Raw genomic sequence first — 27267 nt, forward strand, 5'->3', positions numbered from 1 at the left:
GTGGATGGTTAAGTCAGAGTGAACAAGTCAATATAACAACCAACATTAGAATAGTTTTGGATTTGACCGGACCATATCAAAACGAAACTTCAACACTCATAAATAGGCTCTTACCTATTTAGTCCAATTCCAATTATTCTCTACGTTGTAAATATCATACATTTTGGCCTACTATTAATAAAGTCATCATCTCTTTTGAACATGCTTGTTTTTTATTTCATCTTTGATGTTGCTTGTATCACAAAACAGAAGTCTAATAAAGTTTAAATATTTGTTTTCACTGTTTGAGTATCCCCCTTGTGAAAGAGCATCAGCTTCAGCACAGTATAATAAATCAGCATAACTTAAAACAGAACACGAGCACTACAACCAATCACAACAAAAGACACCACAGAATTTCAGCGGTCGGACTGCTAGCTTTCACAGTTTTCTTCCTGAGAGTAGGTGGCCATATTGTCCCCAGAGAATCCTCCGAATCGGAGTTCTAAGGAATCGGAGTTCTATGGAACACCTTTAATAACCTCCAATCCGTTTGACATACAGAAGCTCGACAGAAAGTGCGGGAAAAGAGGTTCAGAAAGAAAGACTGGGAGCGAGAGAGGGAGCCGAAAGGCAGCCTTCAGGGATTGCCACCAGGGGGGTCGAAGTATTTGTGTTTCGACCGGGTGAATTAGGGTTCAGTGCCTCTCCCCCCTGCTGTTCAGCAATTACCCTTGTTCAGAGGTTCTGGGGTACGAGGGGGTACACACAGCCCTGCCACACACAGTCTCAGCCCCCCCCCCCCCCACCCGTGACGGACATTAAACCCAAAACAGCTGACCGACACCAACCATTCAAGCTGCCTCATGAATGTATGGATTCCATGAATGCACTTACAACTTCCTCCGATTCAAAGATACACTTGTTTTTTGTTTTTTTGGTGGTGGTTCCAAATGTACTCATAAACAGATTTCGCGTTTTTGGTGGTAAAGAGTACATGTTGAAGAGTTAGATCCCGGTTTTGTCAAGTTCAGTATTTATGACCTCAATGCTTCTGTATGCAGCACTGACTGATATCTTATTCAGCTGCATGGATTGGTCGAGTCGGCTTACGCTGAACCCATGAGGACGGCAACAGGGGGTGTGGCTTGGCTGTCGGCGGGGGAGGGTGGGTAGAAGGTGTCGGTGCGGTTGACACGAAGGAATGCTGGGATACTGGAGGACTTGATGTGGAGGATCCTGGTGTCTGTGACCTCACAGTCGATCTGCATCATCACCTCAAACTCCTTGTCCTTTATAATGGAGTCTGCAAGCCGCCAGTTAAACAAAACAGAACACAGAGAGACCATCAGGACATTTACAAAACAAACACACAAACTATAATCTGTCACAATGGGATGGATGAACCAGCATTCCACCTTAGAAAAAAAGCTGACAGCAAGGTTGTTCCTCATTTTTTCACATATAAACCCTGTGAGACCCACAGAAGAATATTCATTCACACTTTTAATTCATGCGTAAAGGCTTCCTGGTGAGATATGAATCCCAGTATGCCTAGGCCTAGCTGTTGCATAGACATCCATCTTCTCCTTTAGAGGGATTGTCCAGATGACACTACACAGGGAGTCGGTGCTTAGGGGTGGGGGAGGGCGGGTTTGTTTTGTACCGCGGGGCGGTGGGGGTCATGAGCCGGGTGGGAGGGCGGTGGGGAGGCAGATGGAGCACAGAGGTGAGTCACTCCATCCCTCCCTCTCAGAGAAACATCACAACGGGTATAAAGAAAGCAAGACATGCAAATGAAGGGGAGGAAGAGAAAAGAACAAAAGGGAAGTACCCTGGAGAGTGAAGGAGAAAGAGAGAGAGAGAGAGAGGAGAGAGAGAGAGAGGGAGAGAGGGAGAGAGAGAGAGGGAGAGAGGGAGGGATAGAGAGAGAGAGAGGAGAGAGAGAGAGTGAAGGAGAAAGAGAGGGAGAGAGAGAGAGAGGAGATCGAGAGAGAGAGGGAGGGAGGGATAGAGAGGAGAGAGAGGAGGGAAAGAGAGAGAGAGAGAGGGAGAGGGAGAGAGAGAGGAGAGGGAGAGAGAGGGTGATCAATGACAATGCGTCAAGGTTTTGGAGCAAAACCCAGACTAGAGGGACAGTCTCCCTCCCTTTTTTCTTCCCCAGTTCAACGTCAAAGTCACGCACAGGTTTCAACATTCAAGGTCATCTTCAAGCCTCACAAACAAGTAAATAAAAATTACACACTCAAACAACGAGGGGACAAATATCCTAGTTTGACAGACAAGGCTTACAACGTATTTTTTTTACAGTGGGCCTTTAGTACAATGTTTATTTATATTCTACTCTCGAGAGTACAGTCTCTAGTTTCTTGTGTGGAGACATAATAGGATGCTTACGCAGATTGTTAAGACTGTGTCCAAACGATGTAACGCTCCAGAATGGACGAGCTAGTAAAATCGTTCTTGTTAACAAAACCACCTGAAACATGTAGTGAATAGATGCCTGACAGGTTTATTGGATCCCACAGCATTGCATGCGTTGTATCTTCTACTCAGAATGTCTCTCAAGGGGCATGAGGAGAGAGGAGTGCGTGAGAGCACCATAATCCTCCACCCCCATATGGACCCGACACGAGCGGTACACCTCATCCGGTTTTACTGCGCTCTCGTACGGCCCAGAAAGGGAGCTGAAGAGAGCTTTAAAATGCCTACGAGGACTGGAAGGTGGCTTGAAGCCTGCAGTCTTTTTTTTTCTTCTTCCCCTTCTTCCAGAAACACCTGTCAAAGGCATTAGCTTCCTCCATAGCTCCTTCCTGGAGTTCCCAGACGGGGGGAGATCTACTGGCCTTTGTCGGATCGCAAGCTGCCTGTCTGACGGCTCTATCTGCAGATGGGGGGGGGATTCATATCTCCAGAAGAAGATGTGAGGCCGGTGTGTGCGATTCCGCCGCTGCACCTGGTGTGAGACTGAGCCTTTTAAAACGGTTCCTGTATTTCGAACAGGAATCTCAGGAAGCCGAGAGTGGGCTTTCTACCTCGTCACGCCATGCCTGCCTCAACCGGGGGCTGGAGATCCAAGCTGCGTCTGATTTGGGCGCCTCCAGGTACCCGAGCTCGCTTTACGCGGAGGTTCGGACGTCCATGGTGAAGCGCGTTCCTAGGGTGGCCCCGGGTGTTACTTCCCCGTCTGAAGGGGTCTCATGGAATGTGGCAGAGCACCCCAAATCATGCACAGACCACTGATTGTGTGGTTTAAACATTGAGACAGGGCAAAACCAAACACACCCTGCCACATGGCACGACTTCAAAAAGCAGGACTTTGAGGTAACTGCCAACCCCCTCTCCCCCAACCCTTAAAAGCTAGCCCTCTTTAGTCTTTCAGGTCTCTCTCCTCTCTTCCCCGTTTGCTTGTGCCATCTGGAAACATTCCAGAAAGTTCCTGCATGGTCTCTTCAGTGGCAGCCGCTCAGGGAAGGTGTGCCAGGGAGTGTTCATAAGGACCCCGAGTCTGACAACATGGCATTAGAGGAAACTGTAGCAGGGCAGATCAGCAGGGGGGGGATTTACCAGATAGGCAGGGAGATGCTGGGGGGGGGGGGGGGGGGGTTATTTGGGAACAAAGAGGAAGTAATTCATTGGCAAACAAGAGCATTTAAGCCCTTTGGAGTTAATAAAATGAAAATAGCATCTTGTACAATATCCATTACATAACCCTAAGGGATGCTTAAACGAAACCAGACCAGCCAATTCCCCGTTAATATCTATTTTGGCCGTAATATCAACATTATATAGACCCAACAGTAAATAGATGGCATTAAAAGGTAAGCAGAAGGCAGGCAATGTTTCTCCTTAGCCTTAGACAAGGGCGATAGAGCCGTGACTACATAATTGTTCAAGACTTTATAAGGCCTGTCTTGGGGAAACACTGTGCCCAGGGCTAAACATCTGGTCTGATAGAGAGATTCTGGTTGTTCTGTTCTTGTCTCTGGTGATTTGGGTCGAGGTAGGCTGTAGGAAAATCTGACCCAAACTATTGCTTACTCTCTAAAACCTCTGTCACACTCTGCATCCATGCTACGCTCTCCTGAACCCCAAACCATGGAGGCTGCAGGCAGTGTGTGTGTGTGTGTGGGTTATATCACACAGTGGAACCATCTGTAATCAAAACACAAGGCCTACGTCATCTTTAAACAGTCTTCTCCTTCAAACATGTCACTTCAAATTGATTGAGCTACTTTCAAACGAAGGGGATCATTAAATAAACAGAGGAAGGGGTCCTCCGCGCCTTCTAAGGAGCAGGCACACAGCCAGACCCAGGATCACAGCTGAGAATATGGACCAACTTCACCAGAACCCCTCAACCGTAGATACACCCGGCAGACAGAAATAGCCGATGGCCTACATCAAAGTCCAAATCCTCAACTACGTGTGATTGTCCTGGACAGACCATACAAGCGCTCCCTATTAGCAGAGCACATCCACCTCCTCCAGATGAAAGTCATTTTGACGAGTGACGCGAAAGGGGAGGCATTCCTAAACGAGAGGCTGGCGGAGGAGCTGGAAAGAATTACCATCCGACGTGGAGCAATCAAACGTCCGAGAGGGGCCGAGGGTCTTGCTATTCTAAGAGTCTTGCCCAGCTAAAGATGTACATTTGCACATAATCACTTCGGAGTTTCAAACACAGATTACATAAACCGGGGGAATGTTCCCCTGAGAGCCTGTCATCTGGGTGACATGTGGGACTGTGTGAGGCTGCCGTGGGATTGGAGACTCCCCCCCGCGCCCCCGAACAGGAAAGGGTTTCTGCAGTGGGGAGGTAGTCACTGTATGTAAAAGTACAACACGCTGCGCTCATAAGGTCAGGGTCAGACCACCAGGAACAGCCAGGGTACAAGACGGTAGATCGCAGCCCACCTAAAAATAGATTAGCTACGCTGCAAAAAGGCTCTGTCAAATTTAAGTGCAAACATATTAGTTTGGAGCTTGCTTATGCTTGAAACAAGTACATGTTGCTGCAGTATGAACATTTCACTTCATAAGATATCCAAAAATGATGTGTCATTTACTTAAATTAAGTCACTAGATAAGCCATGTATACTAGAAACAAACTAATCTAGATTTAAAATCTAAAAACAAGATTATCACACTCAGTTTTGGAAGTGTACAATCGAATTAATCAAATGTGAAGACAAGCCGAAAACGTTTTAAGGTGCAAAGACTTACTATTGTTGGTTTCCTAACAGGACCAAAGCGTTAGGTAAACTACAAGCTTCCAAAGCCTGATTTATGAGACGAGAGAGCGGGCACATCTGGCGTGTGTGTGGGGAGCACACACACGCAAGCACAATGTTTGGATTTACCCAAGGTAGTTGGACGTGTGCATGCTTCCACTACAGATTAAATATGTAATTTTGTTGTGGTAACCAACTTCGCAAAGACACTGCATCTTCCACTGAATAATACTTTTGTTCGGGACTCGAGGCAATTAAATGTAAAGCAGCTATAGGGTTTCTCCATTTAGTCCGAATTTCAATGGGTCAACTGAGCAACCTGGCTTTAGCATTCTTGTCTGACAGGACCAACCAAGAACAATGTTTACCTTCATTCATCTTCATCCTCTCAAAACTGCCCCCCCGAGTATTTCCCAATGCCTGAGTCTTCCCTGCTGAGCAAGGGGATCACGTTGCATTGACTCACTTCACTCTGGGCTAGCTTAGCGCTAATCAAATCTGATGCTATGGCCAGAGCCAGAACGAGAGAGCGAGAGACACTGGGATAGAGAGGGGAAGAAGAGAGGGCGGGTCAGTGATAAGGGATAGTTGATAGGCCAAGAACAACAGATTAGTTACTCAAGAATTCCTCACTCTCTGTCCTCCCGGCGTTTCTCTAAACACAAAGCTATTTTTTTCATGGGTCGGAGACTTGATGCTTGACCAGGCATTGGTGATCAAGAGATTTAAAATGCATGCCAATCTTCATGGTCAACTAATTTATCTTCTTTTCCATCAAAACTTCATTGGTGGTGGTGTAGAGAATGAGGCCACAGGGAAAAACAGAAATGATGTAATCGAAGCTGTAGCCAAACAAAAACATTCTCTCGATCTTAGGAAATATTTTGGCTGTAGCGTTGGAGCAACAGGTCACCTAGGTCTTTGAGAGGTGGACTTCAGCAAGTCTGACCTCTTACATTCAAAGACACTTGATATTTCACTGCTAAACACATCAACTGAGGGTTCAAGCTAATTAGTTCGATGAACGCTCTCTACATCTGAACACTTTGGTGGTACTATACTAACAAGGCGCTCATGATAATGGTTCATCTGTGCCCATATAAGGACACGGGGGAAAAGAGTATGTTCATGTAGCTGGTACTGAGGTACTCAAGACGGTGTGCTGTGACTGGGTTACTATTCCTCCTTCCTGTTTATTTAGTCCATCAACTTCTTGATTGAGATCTTACAGAACTCGCGCCAAGACCCTGAAAGACGACCTCCATCTGCAAACTTTACACTGAGCATCGTCAAGCTTTCATTCCAGGACTCTTTTGTGTAGTGTGCATGTGTCTCTCGGGAGAGGGAGAGAGATCGAGATCGAGAGAGATATTTAGAGAGGGAATGAGAGAGAGGGAGAGATGAAAAAGGACTAGGGAGAAACACAGAGATTGTGAACGTCCGTCATGGCTGTGAACTGTTGACACTTCCCTTCGACGCTGCAGAAAAACAACCCAGCATATAACCGGAGGGTGAGCCGTGATAACAGGAGCTGATTACGTCAAACTGGCATGGGCTCTGTAGAAGGAAGATACTGCTCACCATAAAGAGATGTGCATCAAGCTACACCTTAAAACACTAAATATGAGAGTTGTTTCTCCATAGCCTTATCAAACTGGGTTATGGGAATCCTCTTTTTGGTCCGAGAACAAAGTAAAATCTCCTTTCCCCCTGTGAGTGGAGCTACAGCTGAACATCTCTGCCATGTCACCAGTCAGTTTTCTTTGTGTAACCAGTTTAACATGGAGTGGGCTCTGTGAATTAGAGTTGTGTAAACACTGAACCCTTCATTGGTTCTGGGAAATGATTCCGGAATCTGGGGAAGAGCCAGTCTCCGGAAACTATCTTCTGGAAGCCAACTGTGGCTGGATGACCGCATGACACACAGGGGAAGGGGGTGGAGGAATCATTTCTCTTACCGTTTATGTTCATGGCTGGCAGCACCATGGACATCTTGGGGCGGCGTCCTTTGTTGTGGCTGGTGGCAGGAAGGAGCAGGTGATCCTGGGAACGCAAAGGTCAGAGGTCACACAGAGGCATGTTCCAGAACGTTCTGGCGCAAGCCTTCCGGGAGGAGTCGACCGGCAGCTGCGTCTGAAGCTCACCCTCTTCGACGCCGTCACACAATTTACATTTTACATTTAGTCATTTAGCAGATGCTCTTATCCAAAGCGACTTACAGTAAGTACAGGGACATTCTCCTCGAGGCAAGTAGGGTGAAGTGCCTTGCCCAAGGACACAACGTCATTTTTGCACGGGCGGGAATCGAACCGGCAACCGAACCGGCAACCTTCTGATTAATAACCCGACTCCCTAACCGCTCAGCCATCTGACCCCCTACACTATGTAACAACGAGGCGCCAGCTCTCAAACACACAGACGGGGTACTAAGAGGTCAGAAAGTTCATAGTCAAAGACAACGATAGCAAACATGAAAGCCCCCCCCCCCCTTCACAGAGACCCATAAACACGGTATTCAAAAGTCACGACGAGGCCACATGGGTACGTGCCCCGCCCCTCAGTTCAAAGGTTTTAAGTGGTTAAGCTTTGAAATTGAGACAGTTGTCAAACAGTTGACATCTGTACGTCTAACTGGTGTGGGGATCTTGGGGCGTAACGGACCCTGGAAACACAATTAAGTTAGTAAGCGTATGTGACACAGGGGGTACAGGTCAAACGCGTCCAAGTCAAACGGGAGTCAAATGAAAGTGCCCCAAAAAAGAAAAGAAAAAAACAAGGGGAAAGAGCAAGAAAGCGAGAGGTACTAATGGAGGTAAATGACATGCGTTCAGAAGATGTTAGAGGAATGTTGGTGCAATAGCAAACATGTGTGAGCCAGTCGCCACTAGCATAACAAACTGTCACACTCGCTCTTTTCCTGGCCTAGAGTACAGATAGGATAGGTCATAAAAACCACAATGACGCTTCCCTGATCTCCTCTTTTCCCACACATGACACAACTTGCTGTCGGTTAAACTTTGGGCCTGGGCTTTGACGTGCCCGCCGAGGAGGGACGACAAGATGGGTCTCGGGGAGTTAAAGAAGCACGACTGGTTTTCCATCTATCAGCGGTTAAGTAGGCCACTGGGAAACCTGGTAATCGCCGTTAAAGCAAACACATGGAGAGAACTCAAAGAAAGAGAAAGAGAGAGCAGGGGTGGAGGATGTCCTCCTCTGATCTGATCTACATCCCACGTTTCCCCTTCCAGAAAAGGGCGAGAGGTCTGGCATAGGGGCCAACCAGAGTCCTGCTATCCCCATCCCAGGCCTTTGACTCTCCTGGTCCGGGTGATGGGATGGAATTTAGCGGCCTGATTAGAGGCCAGGGAAGGAGATTGGGGGGGAGGGGAGGTGCTGGAACAATAGTTTGGAGGCCACAGAGCTGCTGTAGACCAGCCTCTTTTGGAACACTAGGCGCCACAGAGAAGCAACACGACGAGTAGGAGAATCGTGCACGAGGAGGAACGATGGGCTATGAGGTAGCCGGTGTGCAGAAAATAGGACACGCGACAAGACAGAAACACAATAGTATGATGACATGTCTGAGAAGAAGAGAGGAGAGAGGACCATGGGCAGAGGGAGCAGGCAGGAGAAACCTCCTCTCGTCAGAGACCCGCACGACTGCCAAGATGACATGGCAGCTGCTACGACGAGGGTTCGGGTTACTGGAACCTTCCTGGACGCTGGCCCGCGGCTCTTTCCACCACCTCACCTCGTCTCGCACGCCAAGTCGCAGGTGCAGAGGACACCGGAAGCGTGTTGATTACTTTCCATCACCTCAAGAGAGTCCGCCAAAGACAAAAGCGGCGCGGGGACGTGCAGGGCCATGTCACAGCACACAAGATGACCACCGAAGCAGTTCATAAGATCTTCAGGATGAACCCAACAATGCAATTATCATTGGTCATTCGACCAAAAACAAAAATGAAGTTTGGTGCTCATGGCTTCAGAGTTTAAACAAATCTCAAATGAAGTCCAGAGCTTTGGCAGGCTTGTTCAAACATCACACGAAATGGGATGGAATAACAAAAGCCCCCCCCCCCCCCCCACGCAGGACACACACACCCTGAAACCCAGGAAACAAAACACATGCAAATAAACCCTGAAAAAGGGGTTTATTTGACTCTTCGGAAAAAGCCGAAGAGGCTGTCAAATCACAGACAATCAACAAGGTCAACGTTGACAAGTTGGGTGACGACTGCTAGGTATGCCAGTCTCAGTATGCCACTCCATCTTCTAAATCATTCCTTTAACTCCTGTGTCCAGGTACAGGTACAGTCTTGCAGGTTCATGTTGTTTAATTGTAACTTGTTCAACTACATGCTCTTAATGGTTCTTTCCCATTGGCACTTATTTTATTTCCACAATGTATGCTTCATGTTTTGGCTACCCGCAATGTTTTTGGGGCTATCTCGATCAGTGACCTATGCACTTTTAGTCATTTAGCAGACGCTCTTAGCCAGAGCGACTTACAGTAAGTACAGGGACATTCCCCCTGAGGCAAGTATGGTGAAGTGCCTTGCCCAAGGACACAACGTCAATTGACACGGCCAGGAATCGAACTGGCAACCTTCAGATTACTAGCCCGATTCCCTAACCGCTCAGCCACCTGACTCCCTATAAAAGCGTCTGCTAAATGAATAAATGTAAATGTATCATCCTCCTCATGTGTACTCATGAAACCTAACTGCGGACTAAGGAGTCAGGTGGCTGAGCGGTGAGGGAATCGGGCCAGTAATCAGAAGGTTGCCAGTTCGATTCCCGGCTGTGCCAAAATGACGTTGTGTCCTTGGGCAAGGCACTTCACCCTACTTGCCTCAGGGGGGGGAATGTCCCTGTACTTACTGTAAGTCGGTCTGGATAAGAGCGTCTGCTAAATGACTAAATGTTAAATGTTAACTTCAGTGAGCCGCCTTCCTGACGGACAGGAGCAAAGTCCAGGGCTCATGCATCTCCACTTGACCTACAGACCACGTGAACTCAGGAGGCGTAATTCCTGTCATCGCCAAGTCAACACCGAGCAGGTCTTTGGCGACAAGGGGGGTCATGAACTTACACGTTGACAATGGAAGACTGAACGTGAGCTTTCTAAGAGCACACTGCTGGGTCTGTAGGTGCTCAAGAGATTAGCCAAGAGCTGCTTTCTTGCCAGGCCTTCTCTAGCCAGGACATGTGTTTATGGGGAACATGTCTTCACTGAAAAGAACACCAACAAATGTTTGACATTCATTGTGATTTTTTAACAGAATACGAAACCATGTGGGGGTTTTTTTAACAAACATTGTTGTTAATGTGGACTTAATTTTGGAGCAAATCAGCCGAGAAGAATGGAACTGAACAAGGGGTTTTATGTAGATAACTTCATGGGTAAAATGGAAAGTGGTGAAATGTTTAACTGTAACTGACTTGACTAACAGAGTTCCTCTCTGTTAGTCAAGGCTGTAGTTGTTGTAAATAGAGAGCCTTCCCTTGATACTACTTGTCAGATGGAGCGGACTTAGAAAAACAAAAGCAATTACATGAATTCCTTCCGATGTCCGTCGTTAGTCACATAGACACGGATAATTAAAACCAGGTATAAAAGTAAAAGGGTGTTTTGGAATAAAGCAAAACCGGATTAATACTGACATTTGGTCGTGACTTGAATATTGAAGAACACAGTCTTGGTGATTATAACTGGCGTGGGGCCAGATTGAGAGTGGGAACTACACCCTAGGGTGTGTTCAGGCCGCAAACATTTCACCCCTGACGCCCCCCCACCCTCCTTTTCCCCTCTCAAACCAAATCGCCCGAGGAAGGCGCCGAGTGATGTTAATGTCCCGTCACCTGAACTGAAGTGCGAGGAGGCCAAGTCTATTGTGATGAAGTTGGATTCTGGAACCTTCTATAGTCATAATGACATTCTGTGTACGCTACCTTCAAAAGGAATTGTCTGGCTTCCCAAGGAAAACCAACCATTGCCAGATTTGGGTCTCTATGTGTTATTAATCATCCATAAGTAAACCCATCTGCATCCAATCGGGCGTTATCATGACATTAGGACTGGCTGAGAGACATGGAAATCATGTACTTAGAGCGAAAAGAAATATGAATCGTGCATGAAGCCGTCCAGATAAATCCCAACTGATTTGTTACATAATTCATCTGAATAAAAACATGATGTCATTTCCTAGGGCTAAACCATGTGCGCTGTCTGGGAACCTCCTACAAGTGCAAACACATTACACGACGATCGCATGACTCACCCTGCGGAAAGACACCACGTAGAAAGTGTCGCCGCGGCGATTGATCTCGTCATAGAGGTCGCTGTAGGTGCGATGGGGGGCGTAGTACACCTGTAGCTCGCTACCGTGGCTCCTGTAGAGACAACCACACCCACTTTACAAACAGGGTCTCTTATGATACTCACAAAGCAACAAACTAGCCCTCCCTCCCCCCCAAAAACCCTGTTATCACTGTTTAAGATCATTTAATTAATACTTGTCAGTAGATAAAGCCGTAATTCTGAGTCCCAGCCCAGGGCAACATTCTCAGAATCCCACAGGTCTAACAGCTTGTACAGGGAAATTGGCTTCCTTAGCTACTGTTGCCGTGAGTGACTGGCTGGCTCTCAACAGGATTTATGGAGTGGGAAAGTCAAAGCTATGAGAGAAATGTGGGGCTAAAACATAAAAGTTTTATAAATAGAAACATCACACAGGCCCAGAAGACCACCGAAAACAAAACGACATGTTAAGAATATACATTGTCCACATGGGATTTCCTATGCTTGTTTTCCAATTACACATACTGTATATGGTCAGATATCCAACTTTGAGGAACAGTAATGTTGCTTTAGTTAATAGTAGATTTTTTAAACCTACTAAGAAGGCAACCAAGAAAACTATGCAAGACATAAATGTTTGAAGTAGTTCCAAAGTTTCAACTGTAAAAAGACAGTAAAAACTGGTAGTGAACTTATAAACTTGAATGTCCTTAATAAATGAAAGTCTTCATTACATCAACAGCACATCAGTATTATACAGTAATATGTTCTGATATTATTACATGTAACAGTAAATTACAGTAAAATAACTAACTTTTCCTCTGAGGTGTCTGTATATTCCACCGTCACAATCTGGGCACCACTGGATTCCTTCTCGTCTCGTTTCTGCGACAGAGGGGATAGTAAGCAGGCAAAAAATGATAATATATGTTTAGGGATTCGCCTTAATTTTTCCCCCCTTTCTTCGCTACATTGTGTGGTGTTTCGTGCACTACGACAGCTGTGTGCTTCATGGCCCAACTAACTCCAAAAACCCCAAGCGTTTCCTTGGCAAACGGCAAAAATAGCAGTCGTTGACAAAGGGTATTCCTGTGTTCGTTAACCACGGTTAACTCTACTGGTGCTGGCATTATGGACAGCGCTAATTAAAGCTAGCGTCTAGGAAACGGCTAGCCATCAACACCTGCCTCTACGGCTCTGCCAAGGCTAACGTCTGAGTGTTGAATGGGTGTTAGCTATGGGTTGAGTGTTGGGCAGAATTAAAGTCTAGCTCAGACAGAACCTCATGCTGAGCGAATCCCCCCGCAGTGTTTAATTTATGCAGAATCTCACTTCATCCTGCCTGACCTTATCATGAGGCGCAGTTCCTCTTTTAAGAAGTAGTTCAAAACTGCTGAGCTAAAAATTTAACCATGCTAAAATCCTCTTTTTTTAATAAAAACATTTTTTGTTGACCTGTATACATAATCTAACCATAAATAATCCAGCCCATGACCTCACACTATTACAAGAATCAGTGCATCTGAGGAGAACGACCTACTGTACTACACAGTAATCCTGCAGCATGTTGGAATCCAAGCAATCCTGCTAAATTCTTCGTTCTCATGGACAGCACCCAGTAGGCATAGCCACTGTCCGAGACTAACTTTCAGTCGTCAAACCCTGACATATGCCATCAGATTGGAATTTCATATTGATGGATTAGAAAAAGGGGGTATTAATCCTTGGTAAACCCCTGTTTACTTTATTCAGTCTTGCTGGATTCCACTCAGTAGAAAAAAAAAGCCATGAGTTTGGCGAGAGGCAGGGAAAAAAAGGGATTGAGAGACTGAATGAGAGTTGGGAGGATTAGTGTCTGAATGAGCTTTTCAATTAACATGTTATGTGAGATCGACTTTTGACTGGGTTCCCAATGTTCTGGTATGGGCCAGTGCGTGTGCGTGTGCGTGTGTGTTGGGTGGGGGAGGACTATATACCAGGATGGTCCTGGCTGGCTTGTTCATCCGTCTGTATTTAGTCTGCTGCACCTCGTGACGATGGACCCAGCCTCGCAGCTCATGGGTCAACCTGTCAATCAAATCAGAGACGATTAGAAACCGACCAATGGAACAGCAGAGAAATGAGTAGATGGACTAGAAGTCAGTACTGACTCAATGCACTTGGTCCTGTTTACAGGAGGCAGGCAGGGGGAAGGGGGTTGGAGAAAGCCAGGCTCCTTCATCACCATCAGAGCCTTATCCTGAGAGCTAGAAGAGAGAAAGAGAATAGAAATAAACAGAAAGAGAGAGAGAAACCAAAAGACAGAAATCAGAGACAGCGACAACAAAAGTTCTGTGTTAACTTGGTCTACAACTGTATGAGGAAATCGAAGAAAAAAATCTGTTCCCCCTGTGTTCTCAGTGTAAAATACTGACGTATAGATGGAACTTGCTATACATAATGATCACAGTAACATACATCACCAGCATCACTGTATTGCTGTATAAATGTCCAGACTGTAATAAACAGAGGGGGGGAGCCAATTTCCTCAGGCCTCCAGGGAAATCTGTTCCCCCTGTGTTCTCAGTGTAAAAGACTGATGTAAAATATTTGACAAATATTTTCTACAAAACGTTTTGAAAGGTTGACACACGCGATTATATAAATCACATTCATCTCAACCAAGCAACAAGAGAAAACGTCATGATTTCGAGCACACGGGCAAGGAAGGGGGGACTGAATTCTCCGGAACACCGGTCTCCAAAGGCCCTACTGAGACAGGCCTCCGTGCAGCGCTGCGTCGAGCCAAAATGAAACCAGCAGCTTCAATATGGAGGCAATTAAACCAGTGTTGACTTCCGCACTTGCCAAACTGAGCAATAAAACATCTCCGTTCGACAGTCGGCTAGGTGTCGCCTCCCAAGCAAGACTGCTGAGTCGCCTACACCAGGAAGTGCTGAGCTCCTATTACGATGTGTCCACAGGCTGTCGACACTAAGACTAGAATAACTAGTGGTAACTCCAGGACGGCCTTTTGAACAACTCCCGGGATAAAGTTCTGCTGACAGCGAGTTAGGGAGCTACGCCGGAAACAGGAATAAGAGCCAGCTGAACTCAGAACTACAACACAGATAGCGGGCCGGGCCTGAGCAAAGGAAATACATCTGGGGTCAGACTAAACTGCGCGTAGAAATATCATAAACAAGCTCGTAAGGGCGCCAGGACAGCTACTGATGGTTGTGGAAGAAAGCAGAGACGGTGGTCAAGGCGGCCTTTGTTGTTTCAGGAAGAGGCCACAGGCTATATCACTAGCCGGTAGTCGTTGCCTGGGTTACAGTCATGTCTCTGTGGAACTGGGATGTATAGTGTTCCTGGTGTGATGATGTACAGCCCAGTGACCCCCACCCCCCCCACCCCCCCAGTCTGAGTGAACATGGTAAATATGGCCAGTGATGTGGTTAGTCAGCAATTATGGTACAGACCACTGAGACTTTGAGATAACTCTTACTGACTGGGGCATATTAACCCCCGCTATTCCCTGTCCAAAAAGAATGTCTGGATTGGGTTACATAACAAGCTACCCCACCCCCGTACCCCCTTACCCCCACCCACCCCACCACACACAGTTCTGTCACCCCCCCCCCCTCTCTCTTTGGGCTAATGTGTTCCTTCCTCAGAATTGGTTGGTATTAAGATGTTCCCCCGCCCTGCACACGCAGACCCTGACAGAACACAGACAGCGTCTGGCGGGGACCCCCCCCCCCCCACACGAGACGTTAAGAAAGCGGTTCAAAACGACGTCGAGCGCCGCGCTAGCGAGCGCAAGACACGCGTGTTATTGAAGCAATTTGCAAATGAGACCTGAGACTCCGGTTTTGAGTTTCCTCCTCAAAAAATAGAACTCACAACCCAAATAAACGGAGAACAATAACGTACAGCCTTAGGTTCAGCTAACCTCCCCCCCGCCCCCTCCTCCTCAAGGTTACACGTCTGTCGCTAGGCAGGTTTCAGGACATGGTCAGTCAGCACCTGGATATGTGTATATGTGTCAGTAATGACCTGGTTTTGGGCCCCACAGAGCCGGGGCCAGGTGTATCCTGGTCCACAGTGACATAGCGTGTACACGGAAACATGATGGGGGGCCGTGCTTGGTGTGTGAGCTCACTACCTGTCGGTGACTGCGTCCTCGGGGCCCGGCTCGGCCCCCGTGTCTGGGGAGAAGCCGAGCAGGTGTCTGCCGCTGTGGACGGAGCCGGCCTGGAGCTTGGAGCCAAGGCCGGGCCCAAACAGACTGTGGTGGAGGAGAGGACGAGGGGAGGGAGGAGAGGAGGAGGGAGAGAGGACAAGAGAGAAAGGGGGTGTGAGCTGGTAACACAGACGTTGAAATAGCAGATTGGCAACTCGCTGAAATGTGGCCCGCACCCTGGAGAACGGGGGGACAAGAGGCTTTTAGGCCTCTGAAATCGGATCTAGCAGAAGCCGGACCGCACCACACACACACACACACACACACACACACACACACACACACACACACACACACACACACACACACACACACACCTCGTTGGTCCGATGTTGAGCGCGAGCAGCACCATCACAGCCATCAGACACACCGCTCTCTTCTTGGACGCGGGCGCCTTCAGCACGGTGTTCTACAGGAAGAGGAAACGCTTGGCGTTATCTCGCGCACCATAAGAACTTCTAACATCCCGCCAGGATAATGGAAGTGAAAGAGTTTACCGGCAGTGTCAGATCAGACTCATCACCGAATCGCAGTGTGTGATTGAGTGCGCATGCATGTTAAAGATTAGATATTCTTTCGAATGTATGTTTTATGTTCACGCGTTGGTGCGTGCGTCTGAGCGTTTGGCCGGAGGCCTCACCTCGGTGAGCAGACCCTCCAACTGCCTCCAGCTGCCTCACCTCGGTCAGCAGACCCTCCAGCTGCCTCTTCAGGGTGCCGTTCTCGCTCTTGAGCGCCTGGTTCTCCGTCAGCGCCAGCTGCAGGCGGGCCTCCAGGGTGAGCAGGTACTCCTTCTTCTTCACCCGCGACAGAGACGCAGACTCACGGTTCTTTATCATCCTCTGTTGCTTCTGAGAGACCTTGGACTGGAAAGGGGGGGGGGGGAGAGAGGAAGAGGGGAGAGAGACATAGAGAGAGGAAGAGAGAGGGGGAGAGACATAGAGAGGAAGAGAGAGAGACAGAGAGGAAGAGAGAGAGAGAGACAGGGAGAGGGAGAGAGAGAGAGAGGAAGAGGGAGAGGGAGAGGGAGAGAGAGAGAGAGGGGGAGAGAGAGGGGGAGAGAGAGGGGGAGAGAGAGCAGGTGTGAGCACATGCCAAAATGAGGTTTGATTCAATAATATCAAATCCAAAACATCAAACATCACTGACATGCATGCGGCATGATGACAAAGGTCGTGTCATGCTGGAAGCAAACGGGAGAAGAAGAAAGAAAAAGGAAACAGCGCCTGAGAGACAGAGGAGCGAGCGTGAGCACCACACTGGGCCGCGGCCTGGCATCGTGAGAACGGACAGAGACCGCCCTCGTCATCTGTCCGGAGCACCTGTTGGGCTGTGGATCATAGCAACGCCTCACCGGAGAGACTCGGGTGTTGATGTTAGATCTCACAAGGGTTAGGATGACGAGAGACGGGCCTTTCATTCAAATTACGTTTTTGTTTTTTTTCCTCCACCACCACCAGATGAATCACCCCGAAACAGGTGCCAGAGCTGACAACAATAAAGGGATTCACACCAGACATGACTAGGGCTACACTCTCTCTGTCTCTCACACACACACACACAGTGGATATCGAGCAAAGGCTCCTTAAAAAATGTGGAGAGAGAGAAGGGGAGGGAGGATGGAGGGGGGGGAGGGTCAGTAAAGGAAGGAGAGAGTGAATGATGGGGGCAGATGAGGAGGAAGGGGGAGACCTAAAAATCCCCTGCTGCCTACACTCCCACGCCTCAGCAGAGAAAAAAACACAGCTACCAAAAGACGTGTCGCGTTGTAAACGGTCCCACTGCAACGCAACCAGAGCTCAATGTAGCCCTTGAGAGCCTTGGGCACACATCGAACTTCCTCTGGAAATGTTTATCACGAGGGGTCTCTTGGGGGTCGAGGGGGGGTGGGGGGTCATGCTCACCAAGGCCGTGAGGGTACCACTCAGCCCGTGTGATGGAGGACATGTTTATAGCGTGTGTCAGGCCGTGAAGGATGACTCTGTGTCGTACACACAAACACGAGGACACCTAGGAATAGACCTACATGATACACGGGTTCGACAGTGCTTCTCGGTTTGGAGAGGTATAAACACTTGAGGCCGTCCGAGTATTCCCTAATTGGAGTATTTTCTGTTTTCCATCCCAGATCAGTATGTTGTATCAGCGGGAGCCAAAAAATAAACAAAAAAGTCCAGTGGGTGAAGGAATGTGGGTGACCTATTGTCCGATCAAAATAGAGTCAAAGCATAAACTCTCAACTGAAATCGATATGAGGCGTCTTAGTTTATCCACGGTTTAGGCAAAGTTTCACCTGACCTCAAACACACACACACACACACACACACACACTGCATCCACAAAAGCCAGAGGCTGTGCATGTGTAACAGCAAACCGCTCTCCTCATCAGTGCAGTTCCCATACCCCCCCCCCATACCGCCCCCCTTCTTGTCTCCTCAGCCCCGCCCCCGCCAGCTTGTGTGCAGCATGGGCTAAGCCTCCACTGCCCCCACCCCTGACGGAGCTGCTGGAGGATTTGAAGTCATTTGGATCGAGAGAACTCCCTGTTTACGTCTCCTAGGAAACCTGGTCTTCCTTCATTCCCTCAGTCTCTCTCTCCCTCTCTCTCCCCCTTGCTGGTTCTCACTCTCTCCGTTTCTCTCGTTCCCGCTCTCTCTGCCCGGGGCTGGGAGCTCTGCCACCAGAGCCTGGGAACGCCGAAGGGGAGCCTAAGCAGGACGCAGGAACAAGGAGGGGGGAGAAAAGGGGGGGATATCGTCACGGCGACAGGGCTTGAGGGTAAGGAGGAGGGTTTTGCGTTTCAAGTGACAGCTCTGACTCTGAACCTTCCTCTCGCCTGGTCTGACGGAAGTTAACGAGCGAGGGGCGGCTTACTGGTTAGCTAGGACGCCGTTAGCTGTTAGCCTTGGGCCGGTCGCCAGGAGGAGGGGGGGGGGGGAACAGCTCTGTGTGTTGACTGCGAGGAAGTGTGTGTGAGAGACCCGTTAACCCTTTAACCCTTTCAGAGCTGGTTGTGTGTGGTTTTTTCCCGCTGAGATCAAAACATTTCCGTTTTTACGAGAGGGCTAAAGACATGTGTTTCCACAGGTTGAACAGGCTGAAGGTCAAGTGGGTGTGATCCCCCTAGTGGGGAGAGATGTCTGGGGTGCCGCTGCACTGAGGCCTGTGCTGCCTCGCAGAGTTGACCGATAGCCCAGAACACATGGGTAAATCCCAGGGCTCAGCTGAACACATTACCACACGATGACCCTATCCCGAATGACTGTCCCTGATCTCAGCTGTCTCCCAGATCCCTGTCAGGGATCCGGGATCGTGAGCTAGCGTTTTACACCCTCGCTTAGCTGGACGAGGACACACATGGAGGGAGAGACTCACACACACACACACACACACCTGGCCTGAGCATGCCATCTTTAACAGCCTCCTCACACCTCCCCTAACCCACACGGCCCAACCACAGCGCAGTGGCCAAACCACGAGGAGCTTATAAAACAAACACAGCTGCAGTAAGCCCCCACACACACACACACACACACACACACACACACACACACACACACACACACGGCTTGACCGGTTTCTGTGTCCAAGGCATAGTCAAAGTCTTAGGCTGTGGAAACAAATTAGTTATTTTTGAGACAAAACAATTTAATGATGCCGTGCTGACAGCTTTCTTGCCTTACAGTTATGGAAGATTGTGAGAAAGTGTATCATTAGTCATGAATTATAATAGACTGCATATAGAATGAGAAGTCTGGGTAGAATTATAACAGCATAGCATCAACATTCTTCTTTTCAACTAGGTCTACTTTGGACCACTTGAGCCAGGCTATTCCAAGATCCTGGCAAATTGCTTTGTTGGGACGTCAGCTCCAGAACTGTTGTCCTACTTCACGTCTTTCTCACAATTAATTTGTTCAGCCACTCCCATTTAAATCGCTGTAAACTTTATTGACTCTGTCGGCTTTACAAATGGCTGAGTGGCTTATTTGTCTTGGCCTCTGAAGTTCAGATTTCCTTGCCAACGCTCTTGAGATCTGGCACCAAGCCTCCCCAGCATCAACAATGCCCATGATCATTTTGCCGTTAAGTTGTTTTAGAGACTGGTTGATTTTAGCATGCTAGAGTTAAAAGGCCAGACCTAACAATTCATAAAAACAACAACAGCTTATGAAATATTGCTGGGTTTTCTAACAATTGTCTCATGGAAAACAGCGTTAACGTCAACAGCAATCAGTCAGTCGGCTGGCTAGAAAAACACAGTCTTGAATCAAGGCTGTCGTTTCCTCAGGAAATAATGGTCCAGGGCCGCACATACGCATGCTCTCTCTCACAGCTAAAGCCATCAGGCCATCAGCCGTTTTTTTTTCCCTGCTGAGAGAAACCGAACCCAGCGAGGATGTAGTATTTTGTGGCGGTTGCTTTGGTGTAATGCCACAGTGTCCCCCCGAGCTGACAATGACACGTCCCAGCATGCAGTGCATCTTTCACCCTGCCACGTAAGAGTGAAACCACAACGCAGACACACCAAGGAACGAAGGACGCTGTGACACAGAGGAAAGGGACAAAAGTGGGAGAGAGGGAATAAAGGGAAAAGGAAGAAAGATACATTACATTTACATTTAGTCATTTAGCAGACGCTCTTATCCAGAGCGACTTACAGTAAGTACAGGGACATTCCCCCCGAGGCAAGTAGGGTGAAGTGCCTTGCCTAAGGACACAACGTCATTTGACAACCTTCTGATTAATAGCCCAACTCCCTAACCGCTCAGCCACCTGACCCCCTACAAGATAGAAAGGGGGAGTCAGGTGGCTGAGCGGTGAGGGAAGCGGGCTAGTAATCTGACTCAAAAGTCGTTTGTAAAACCACAGGGGTAGTGGCAGACAATGCCTTTAAGGATACGAATGAATGATGTTCAAGATCCACAAGAAGTTCGCTTCCTTTACTGCTCAACCGAGTCTCAGATCAGAACAGAAAACCCATAAGGAAAAAGCACTAATTGTTTGATGTATTCCTAAAAACAGATACAAAATATGAATTGTTAGACCTACAAACCTTCCAAACCTACCACATTTTTTATAGGAGGACAATAAAAGGACCAGTCAGACATGAAAGCCACTTGCAAAAAAAGAACCGGGGAGTTTAATTAAGAAACCACCGGCTAGCAGTATAAACAAAAAAAATCCTATAATTGCGTTTTCTTGTTTTGCTAAAGCCTGGATTGAGTCTTGAGGACTTCTCTGCAGAAGATAAATATGACTTTGGCCGAGCTGTCGTGACAACAGCATTTAGTGTGTGACTGCACAGACCGGTGGTTACACAGGCTTATGAGGGATGAGCAGACACACCAAGAAAAATTAAATCACCCGTGTGCGTGTGCGTGTGTGCGTGTGCGTGTGTGTGTAGGTGGGTGTGTGTGCGTGTGTGTGTGTGTGTGTGGGTGTGTGCGTGTGTGAGTGTGGGTGTGTGTGTGTGTGGGGGTGCGTGTGTGGGTGTGTGTGTGTGTGTGTGTGCCTTCCGCAGCTGTCCTCACATCACCCTCACGAAAGCGCACCACCCCCACCCTTGTTCTGTTTCAAAAGATTTAGCCTCAAACATAACAAACGCCTTTTCAAAATGTTTGCCAACATTCGATTTCCAGCAAACTTCCCAAAGGCTCCGACTAGAGAGTTGGCTGTTCCAAACCCGCCCAACTGCTGGTTTAACCACACAGACCCCTGCAAGGCTTTGATACTTGACCTTTGGTAAGGACGACTCATCTTCTCATCTCGTAAAGCAGGAAGAAGAGATCAACTGCCCAAAACAAGAGCATCTTAACGGCCCTCTACAGGGGTTTGAGTCTGAGTCATTGTCGTAGAAGCGGTCAGTCGAGCAGGCAAACTTTTCTGGTGTGGAAAAGACACGTCTAATACCGAAAATAACGGGAGTGACTTTTTCTCTATGTTTTAATGTTTCGCCCAGGATTTAAAGTTAATGGGTTGTGAAACACTAAATATTAAACAAGTGTAGGAGGGAGTGTGACGACAGAATGCTTATATGACCGTTTCCAACGGTTAACGTACAACAATATGCAATGGCACACAAACAGACACCCACACACACACTCAAACTTGGAAACTTGGGAAATGGAGCAAATGTCCGTGTATGGTTTTAGTTAGATCACCATGGAGAACAAGGGATTTAAAACAGACTCTCTCTCTCTCTCTTATTAGACAACATTTGAAACACCAACTGACTATACCAGTGGTTCTCAACCCTGGTCCTCAAGTACCCCCTGTCCTGCATGTTTTAGATGTTTCCCTGCTCCAACACACCTGATTCAAATTAATGGGTCGTTATCTAGTTATGCAGAAGCCTGGTAACGACCATTCATTTGAATCAGGTGTGTTGGAGCAGGGAAACATCTAAAACATGCAGGGTTGAGAACCACTGGACTATAGAACTAAAGAAAGAAAGAAAATTTAGGGCACATGAACCTCCTGACTTGTGTGCACAGACACACATACACACACACAGACAGACATACCGACACACACACACATAAAAGCCTTACGTCGTCGTCATCGGAGGGGCATCGGAGGGTGACGGGAACGGCGGTTTGAGAGATGACCGGGGTCGGCCTGTCCCGGGTCAGCGTTGGCATGGTAACGACGTGCCCCGTGATAGTGTTTGGGGTATGGATCTGCAGCACCTGAGCAGGCTGGGACAACACCACGGGACAACCTGGAGGGAGAGGACACACACACACACACACACAGTCACACACACACACACACACAGTCACACACACACACAGTCACACACACACAGTCACACACACACACAGTCACACACACACACAGTCACACACACACACAGTCGAGTCACTCTGCTGAGCTCAGATTTTACAAGTTGGATGCAAGCCGTAAAAGAGTCAGCATCTATTGGTTTCTCAATGTCTGTGTATATATATATATATATATATATATTAGGGTTACACTATAATATTTTTTTTCTCACTATTACCACCCACATACAAACTAAAACAGCTGGGAGCCTTATCGCTCCGTCTCTTGAAACAGGCTTTCATCCACCCCCCTGCCCCCCCCCGTTCATCCCCCATCCCCTCCACCCCCCATCCCCTCCACCCCCCATCCCCTCCACCCCCCATCCCCTCCACCCCCCAGACCCTCCACCCCCCACCCCCTCCATCCCCCATCCCCTCCACCCCCCAGCCCCTCCACCCCCCAGACCCTCCACCCCCCAGACCCTCCACCCCCCACCCCCTCCATCCCCCATCCCCTCCACCCTCCACCACCCACACCCCCCACCCCCCACAGGTGGACAAAAACTCTGAGAAGCTTCCCATCTGTTAACCATCACCATCTGCAGACTAGTCTTTCACATTCCTATCTACCTACCTGCACACACCAGGCCCCTGAACCAGTGTGAGACAAACAGAGAACAGGCCCAAAGAGACATGGGTAGACTGAGATGGAGTGTGCATTTGTGTGTGTCAGAGAGAGAGATAGTGTGCATTGGTGTGTGTGTGTGAGAGAGAGACCTCCAGACAAAGATGTAACTAAAGGCTGGGAGATATGGTCTCTCTCCCCCATACCCACAGGATACACTATATTCTCCATGTTTATCAACCCCACTCAACACTTTAGTTTTCATTCAACACTCAGAGCATGGTGACCAGGCCTGACAGAAGCACTCTCTCTGTGCCAGGAACCGTTTCTTACACCGGGGCAGGGCAGGGCACACCTCAGTCTTGTTTTGCTAGATGGTGTGTCAGTGATAATGGCATGGAGGTGCTAGGCTCTAGACTAATGGATATCTATGGTGTTTACGCTAGCGTACTAGTATCTACCAGGCCGCGATGCAGATAGATGACACAGCTCTTAATGGAAAGCTCTCTTCCAGGAAGAGACGGCAGCTCACACTGAGATAGAACGTCTTAATGTGAAGCCAACGGGTTTTGTTTTTGAATTTGAGTGCCACGTAGGTCAGATGTTCCACAAGATTGAGTCCAAGTATGTGCATTGGCCTGGCCTGGCCTGGCCTGGCACAAGGGGATAAGGTTGGTAACCCAGTCAGGATGGAATGCAGACTGACAGCAGGAATGGTTAGAACACACACAGATAGTCTAAAAACACTGAAGACACACACACACAGTTCTCAGGATTCAAAACCCAGGTCTCTCACATATGGGTGGACCACATCTGGAGGAGGGGGGGGGGGATTTGGGATATAATTTAGATTGAAATTAAAGCTTTGGAAAAATCTACTGAGATGAGATTGTGTTCATCTCATCAGAAGAAACTGGAAATCAGAGAAAATAAGAGATGGGGCACCACCTGCTGGCAGTCACGTGCACTGCAACTCCACCGATTAAAAAAAAAAGATTTTAGGACATATTCAAACTGAAAGTTTATCTTCTAACCTGCAGGCGGCGCTGGCTGGATGTTGATGTGGGCGGGCTTGGTCAAGGTGGGCAGCACCGCGGCCGGCAGGGTCTGAATGATGATGGTCTTGGTCTGGAGGGGCGCTGTGGCCAGGGGCACGGCGGTGAGGACTGGCCTGGGCTGGATGGAGAACCTGGGGCTCATCTGGATGGGTCTCCTGGCTGGCTGGGCCGACCTGACTGGAAGGGGGGGAAGGAGATGGAGATGAAAGGGACGAACAGAGCCAGTGTTTTGCGAATGAAAAGCAGGTCGATTCTTGGACGGCTGAATTTCTGTAGGCTCCTCGGACAAGGTTGAAGAACAAACGCAAGCAGAGCCGGTTAGGCTCTTGTATGTATTAACTGTATTAAACTAGGCCTAAAGATATAAACTACAAAACTAGACTAAAAGAAAACTAAACAGTCAAAACATACACAACTATATAAACTGTTAAAGTGTACACCGTGAGTTGTCACACAGCTCGGGAGTCAGGTGGCTGAGCGGTTAGGGAATCGGGCTAGTAATCAGAAGGTTGCCGGTTCGATTCCTGGACGTGAAAAAATTACGTTGTGTCCTTGGGCAAGGCACTTCACCCAACTTGCCTCGGGGAGAATGTCCCTGTAATTCGCTCTGGATAAGAGTGTCTGCTAAATGACTAAAATGTAAAATGCAAATCAACGTGGAGTTTCCTCCGACAGAAAAGCCAGGCAGAGGGGTGCCTGACCTCGGGCGGCTTGGCTGGTCCGTTTAGGGGGCTTCCGGGCTGGCGGAGGGGCTTCCGAGAAGCCACTGGAATCGGAACAGACCGATCCCGGGGAGAGCTGGGACTGGGTGGACAGAGGCTCATCCTGTAGGGGGCAGCAGAGAGACATGCGTCACTGTGTGCTGCACTACACCAGGGTACAACAAGGACTAGATAATGACAAAGTGACAGGCAGCAAAATCACCGATAATCAAAATCACTTCTTTTTTTTAATCACAGATTTAAACATTTTGAATAGCTGTGCAGTCTTTCAGAGGACTTGTGTCCTTGGAATAAGTGAACTGTCTTTGGAGGACAGGGATGTCCTCTGTCACGGTCACAGAGTTAGAAAGCAGAAGTGCGCAGGCTGGAAGAAGCTTTGTGACACGCTGTGAAAACGAACTGCCCGCTGAATTATGCTAATGTAGGCGAAGATGTCAGCGCCTCTCTTTAACGAGGGGCGTGGCCAACCTTAGGCAGACGCTGCATAATTAGTTTGACAAGGTGCTTAAGATATTTGCTAATGAGACACCCAGGTGTGTGTGTGTGTTTGCTCAATGCAGAAGAGCAGCTGGCAGACATCGTGTGAGGAAGGGCACCTCATGGGACAATGTGTGTTTTTTTGACTGTGTGCCAACCCAGACACACACTCAACTCATTTAGTTTGTATAAATGCAAAACTCTGTACTCTCAGAGTGCTGTGATGGTTAGAAGTGCAGTGACTTACAGGTGTGGAGCAAGGTGACAGGGCACTCAGAGAGCCAGGAGAGAGGACGGAACTCAGAGTGTGGGCTGGGGACAAAGAGTCCAAATTCATCTCACCATCTACACACACCAGCAGAGACCCAGACGTCAGGGACATGGCATGTTAGCATTCTGGGTGCATTACACAAAAAGTACGACATAATATCTGACATATAAACTATAAGAGAGTGACATAAGGACAAATGCATTCAGAAAATAATATGTATTTTGTTGAGTGTATTTTTTTTAATTTTTTTTTAATTATTATTATTTTATTTATTACTTTTATCACTTGTATTATTGTTTTTATGTAAAGCACATTGAGCTGCAATTCTTGTATGAAATGTGCTATATAAATAAAGTCTTATTATTATTATGTGTAGGTAGTTTAAGTTGTGCACCTTACCCTGGTATATTTTAAGTCATCCTTTTTACATGACCTATTTTCGTTTTTGTTATTTAAAGAAATGTATTCATGGTGTTACCTGTGTATCTGCTGCCTGTGTCTGCACTCCAGGGGGACAGGTCAATGTCAAAGTCCATGCCAAGAGCATCATTGGTCTGTGGAAAACGAGAAGACATGGTATTTTTTTCTGGAACTGCAGAAAACGGCTACGGGTTTATATCGCATTAGAAAAATTCACATTAGAACCAGGCTTGGTGAAGTCTACGTAATAAGAATATTGTTTTTTACGTACAAATCCCGAGTTCTCCAGAGTTTGGAATAATTCACTGGCATATTCCAGGTTGCCCAGATCATCAAACAGGCTCATGTCTGTGGGAAAAGGGTAGGAAAAAGTTCATGGGCAATGACCAAAGTGTAGTTTGCTGTTACAGTAAAATAAAAAACAAAAAGCGAATATGATCATTTCCGACTATAAAACTTGCTGAATGGAATTACTATAATCTGTGTTCCACCGCTGTAGGACTGGATCTTGTTATTCTATATAAGATTTCTAGCACTTTGTGGAAGCGTTTCCTTTCGATTTCAAATTACAAATCTGAAAACGTAAGTCAATTTTACGTCAAGATGTAGGTAGCTATTGGTAGCTATTTCTGCGCTGATCAGACTACATATAGACTACTACATGCATTTGTAGATGGGTGACTGATATGATGCAAGTGGGAGTAAATACGCTAGATGCGTAGATCTGGAATTTGATGTTCTAGTTACATCTTCCACTAGCTAGCACTAGACGGCTAAATGGACATAGCTAACCATTCGGCTATAGCTACCCAACGCTTTGTCGAGCTGGTTATCAAAATGTACTGAAGTAGCTAGCCATTCAACAGAACACTGGTGTGTTATGATTGCTAGCAATAGAGATAGTGCTAGTCATTGACAGCTACTTCTAGAAGGTTTCCTAGACCAGGCAGAGAAACACATGATCTTACCCCACTCGCCATCCTGATCGATGGAGATGCCTGGCTCACTATTATTCATCGTAATGTGTTGTTCGTGATCGAGGTCTAACGTTAAATCGGTTGCCATCTTTCCTCGAAAACATGAGTAATGTAACTGGCTTAAAAATAATTTATTATCTTAATTTACTCCAAAGGCTGCCTGGCTAGTAACACTTCTGTTGTTTCCGACTCTAAGATACACGTCTGG

The 27267-nt window shown here is 47.7% G+C and overlaps 1 protein-coding gene across 1 annotated transcript; it reads right to left on the bottom strand.

Moving 5' to 3' along the window:
• Window positions 1-193: 193 nt before the first annotated feature.
• On the bottom strand, window positions 194-27267 carry atf6 (activating transcription factor 6). The gene is made up of 16 exons (XM_062452871.1): window positions 27051-27267; window positions 26354-26430; window positions 26141-26216; window positions 25639-25736; window positions 24894-25017; window positions 24169-24369; window positions 22297-22466; window positions 16423-16608; window positions 16060-16151; window positions 15665-15787; window positions 13668-13763; window positions 13494-13584; window positions 12332-12402; window positions 11498-11609; window positions 7172-7256; window positions 194-1285 (listed from the first exon to the last, which is right to left on the bottom strand). The coding sequence occupies exons 1-16, from the start codon at window positions 27145-27147 to the stop codon at window positions 1089-1091; spliced, it is 1896 nt and encodes a 631-aa protein (XP_062308855.1). The 5' UTR covers window positions 27148-27267; the 3' UTR covers window positions 194-1088.

The sequence above is a fragment of the Osmerus eperlanus genome, chromosome 26 (assembly GCF_963692335.1).
Source record: "Osmerus eperlanus chromosome 26, fOsmEpe2.1, whole genome shotgun sequence".
NCBI classification, from domain to species: domain Eukaryota; kingdom Metazoa; phylum Chordata; class Actinopteri; order Osmeriformes; family Osmeridae; genus Osmerus; species Osmerus eperlanus.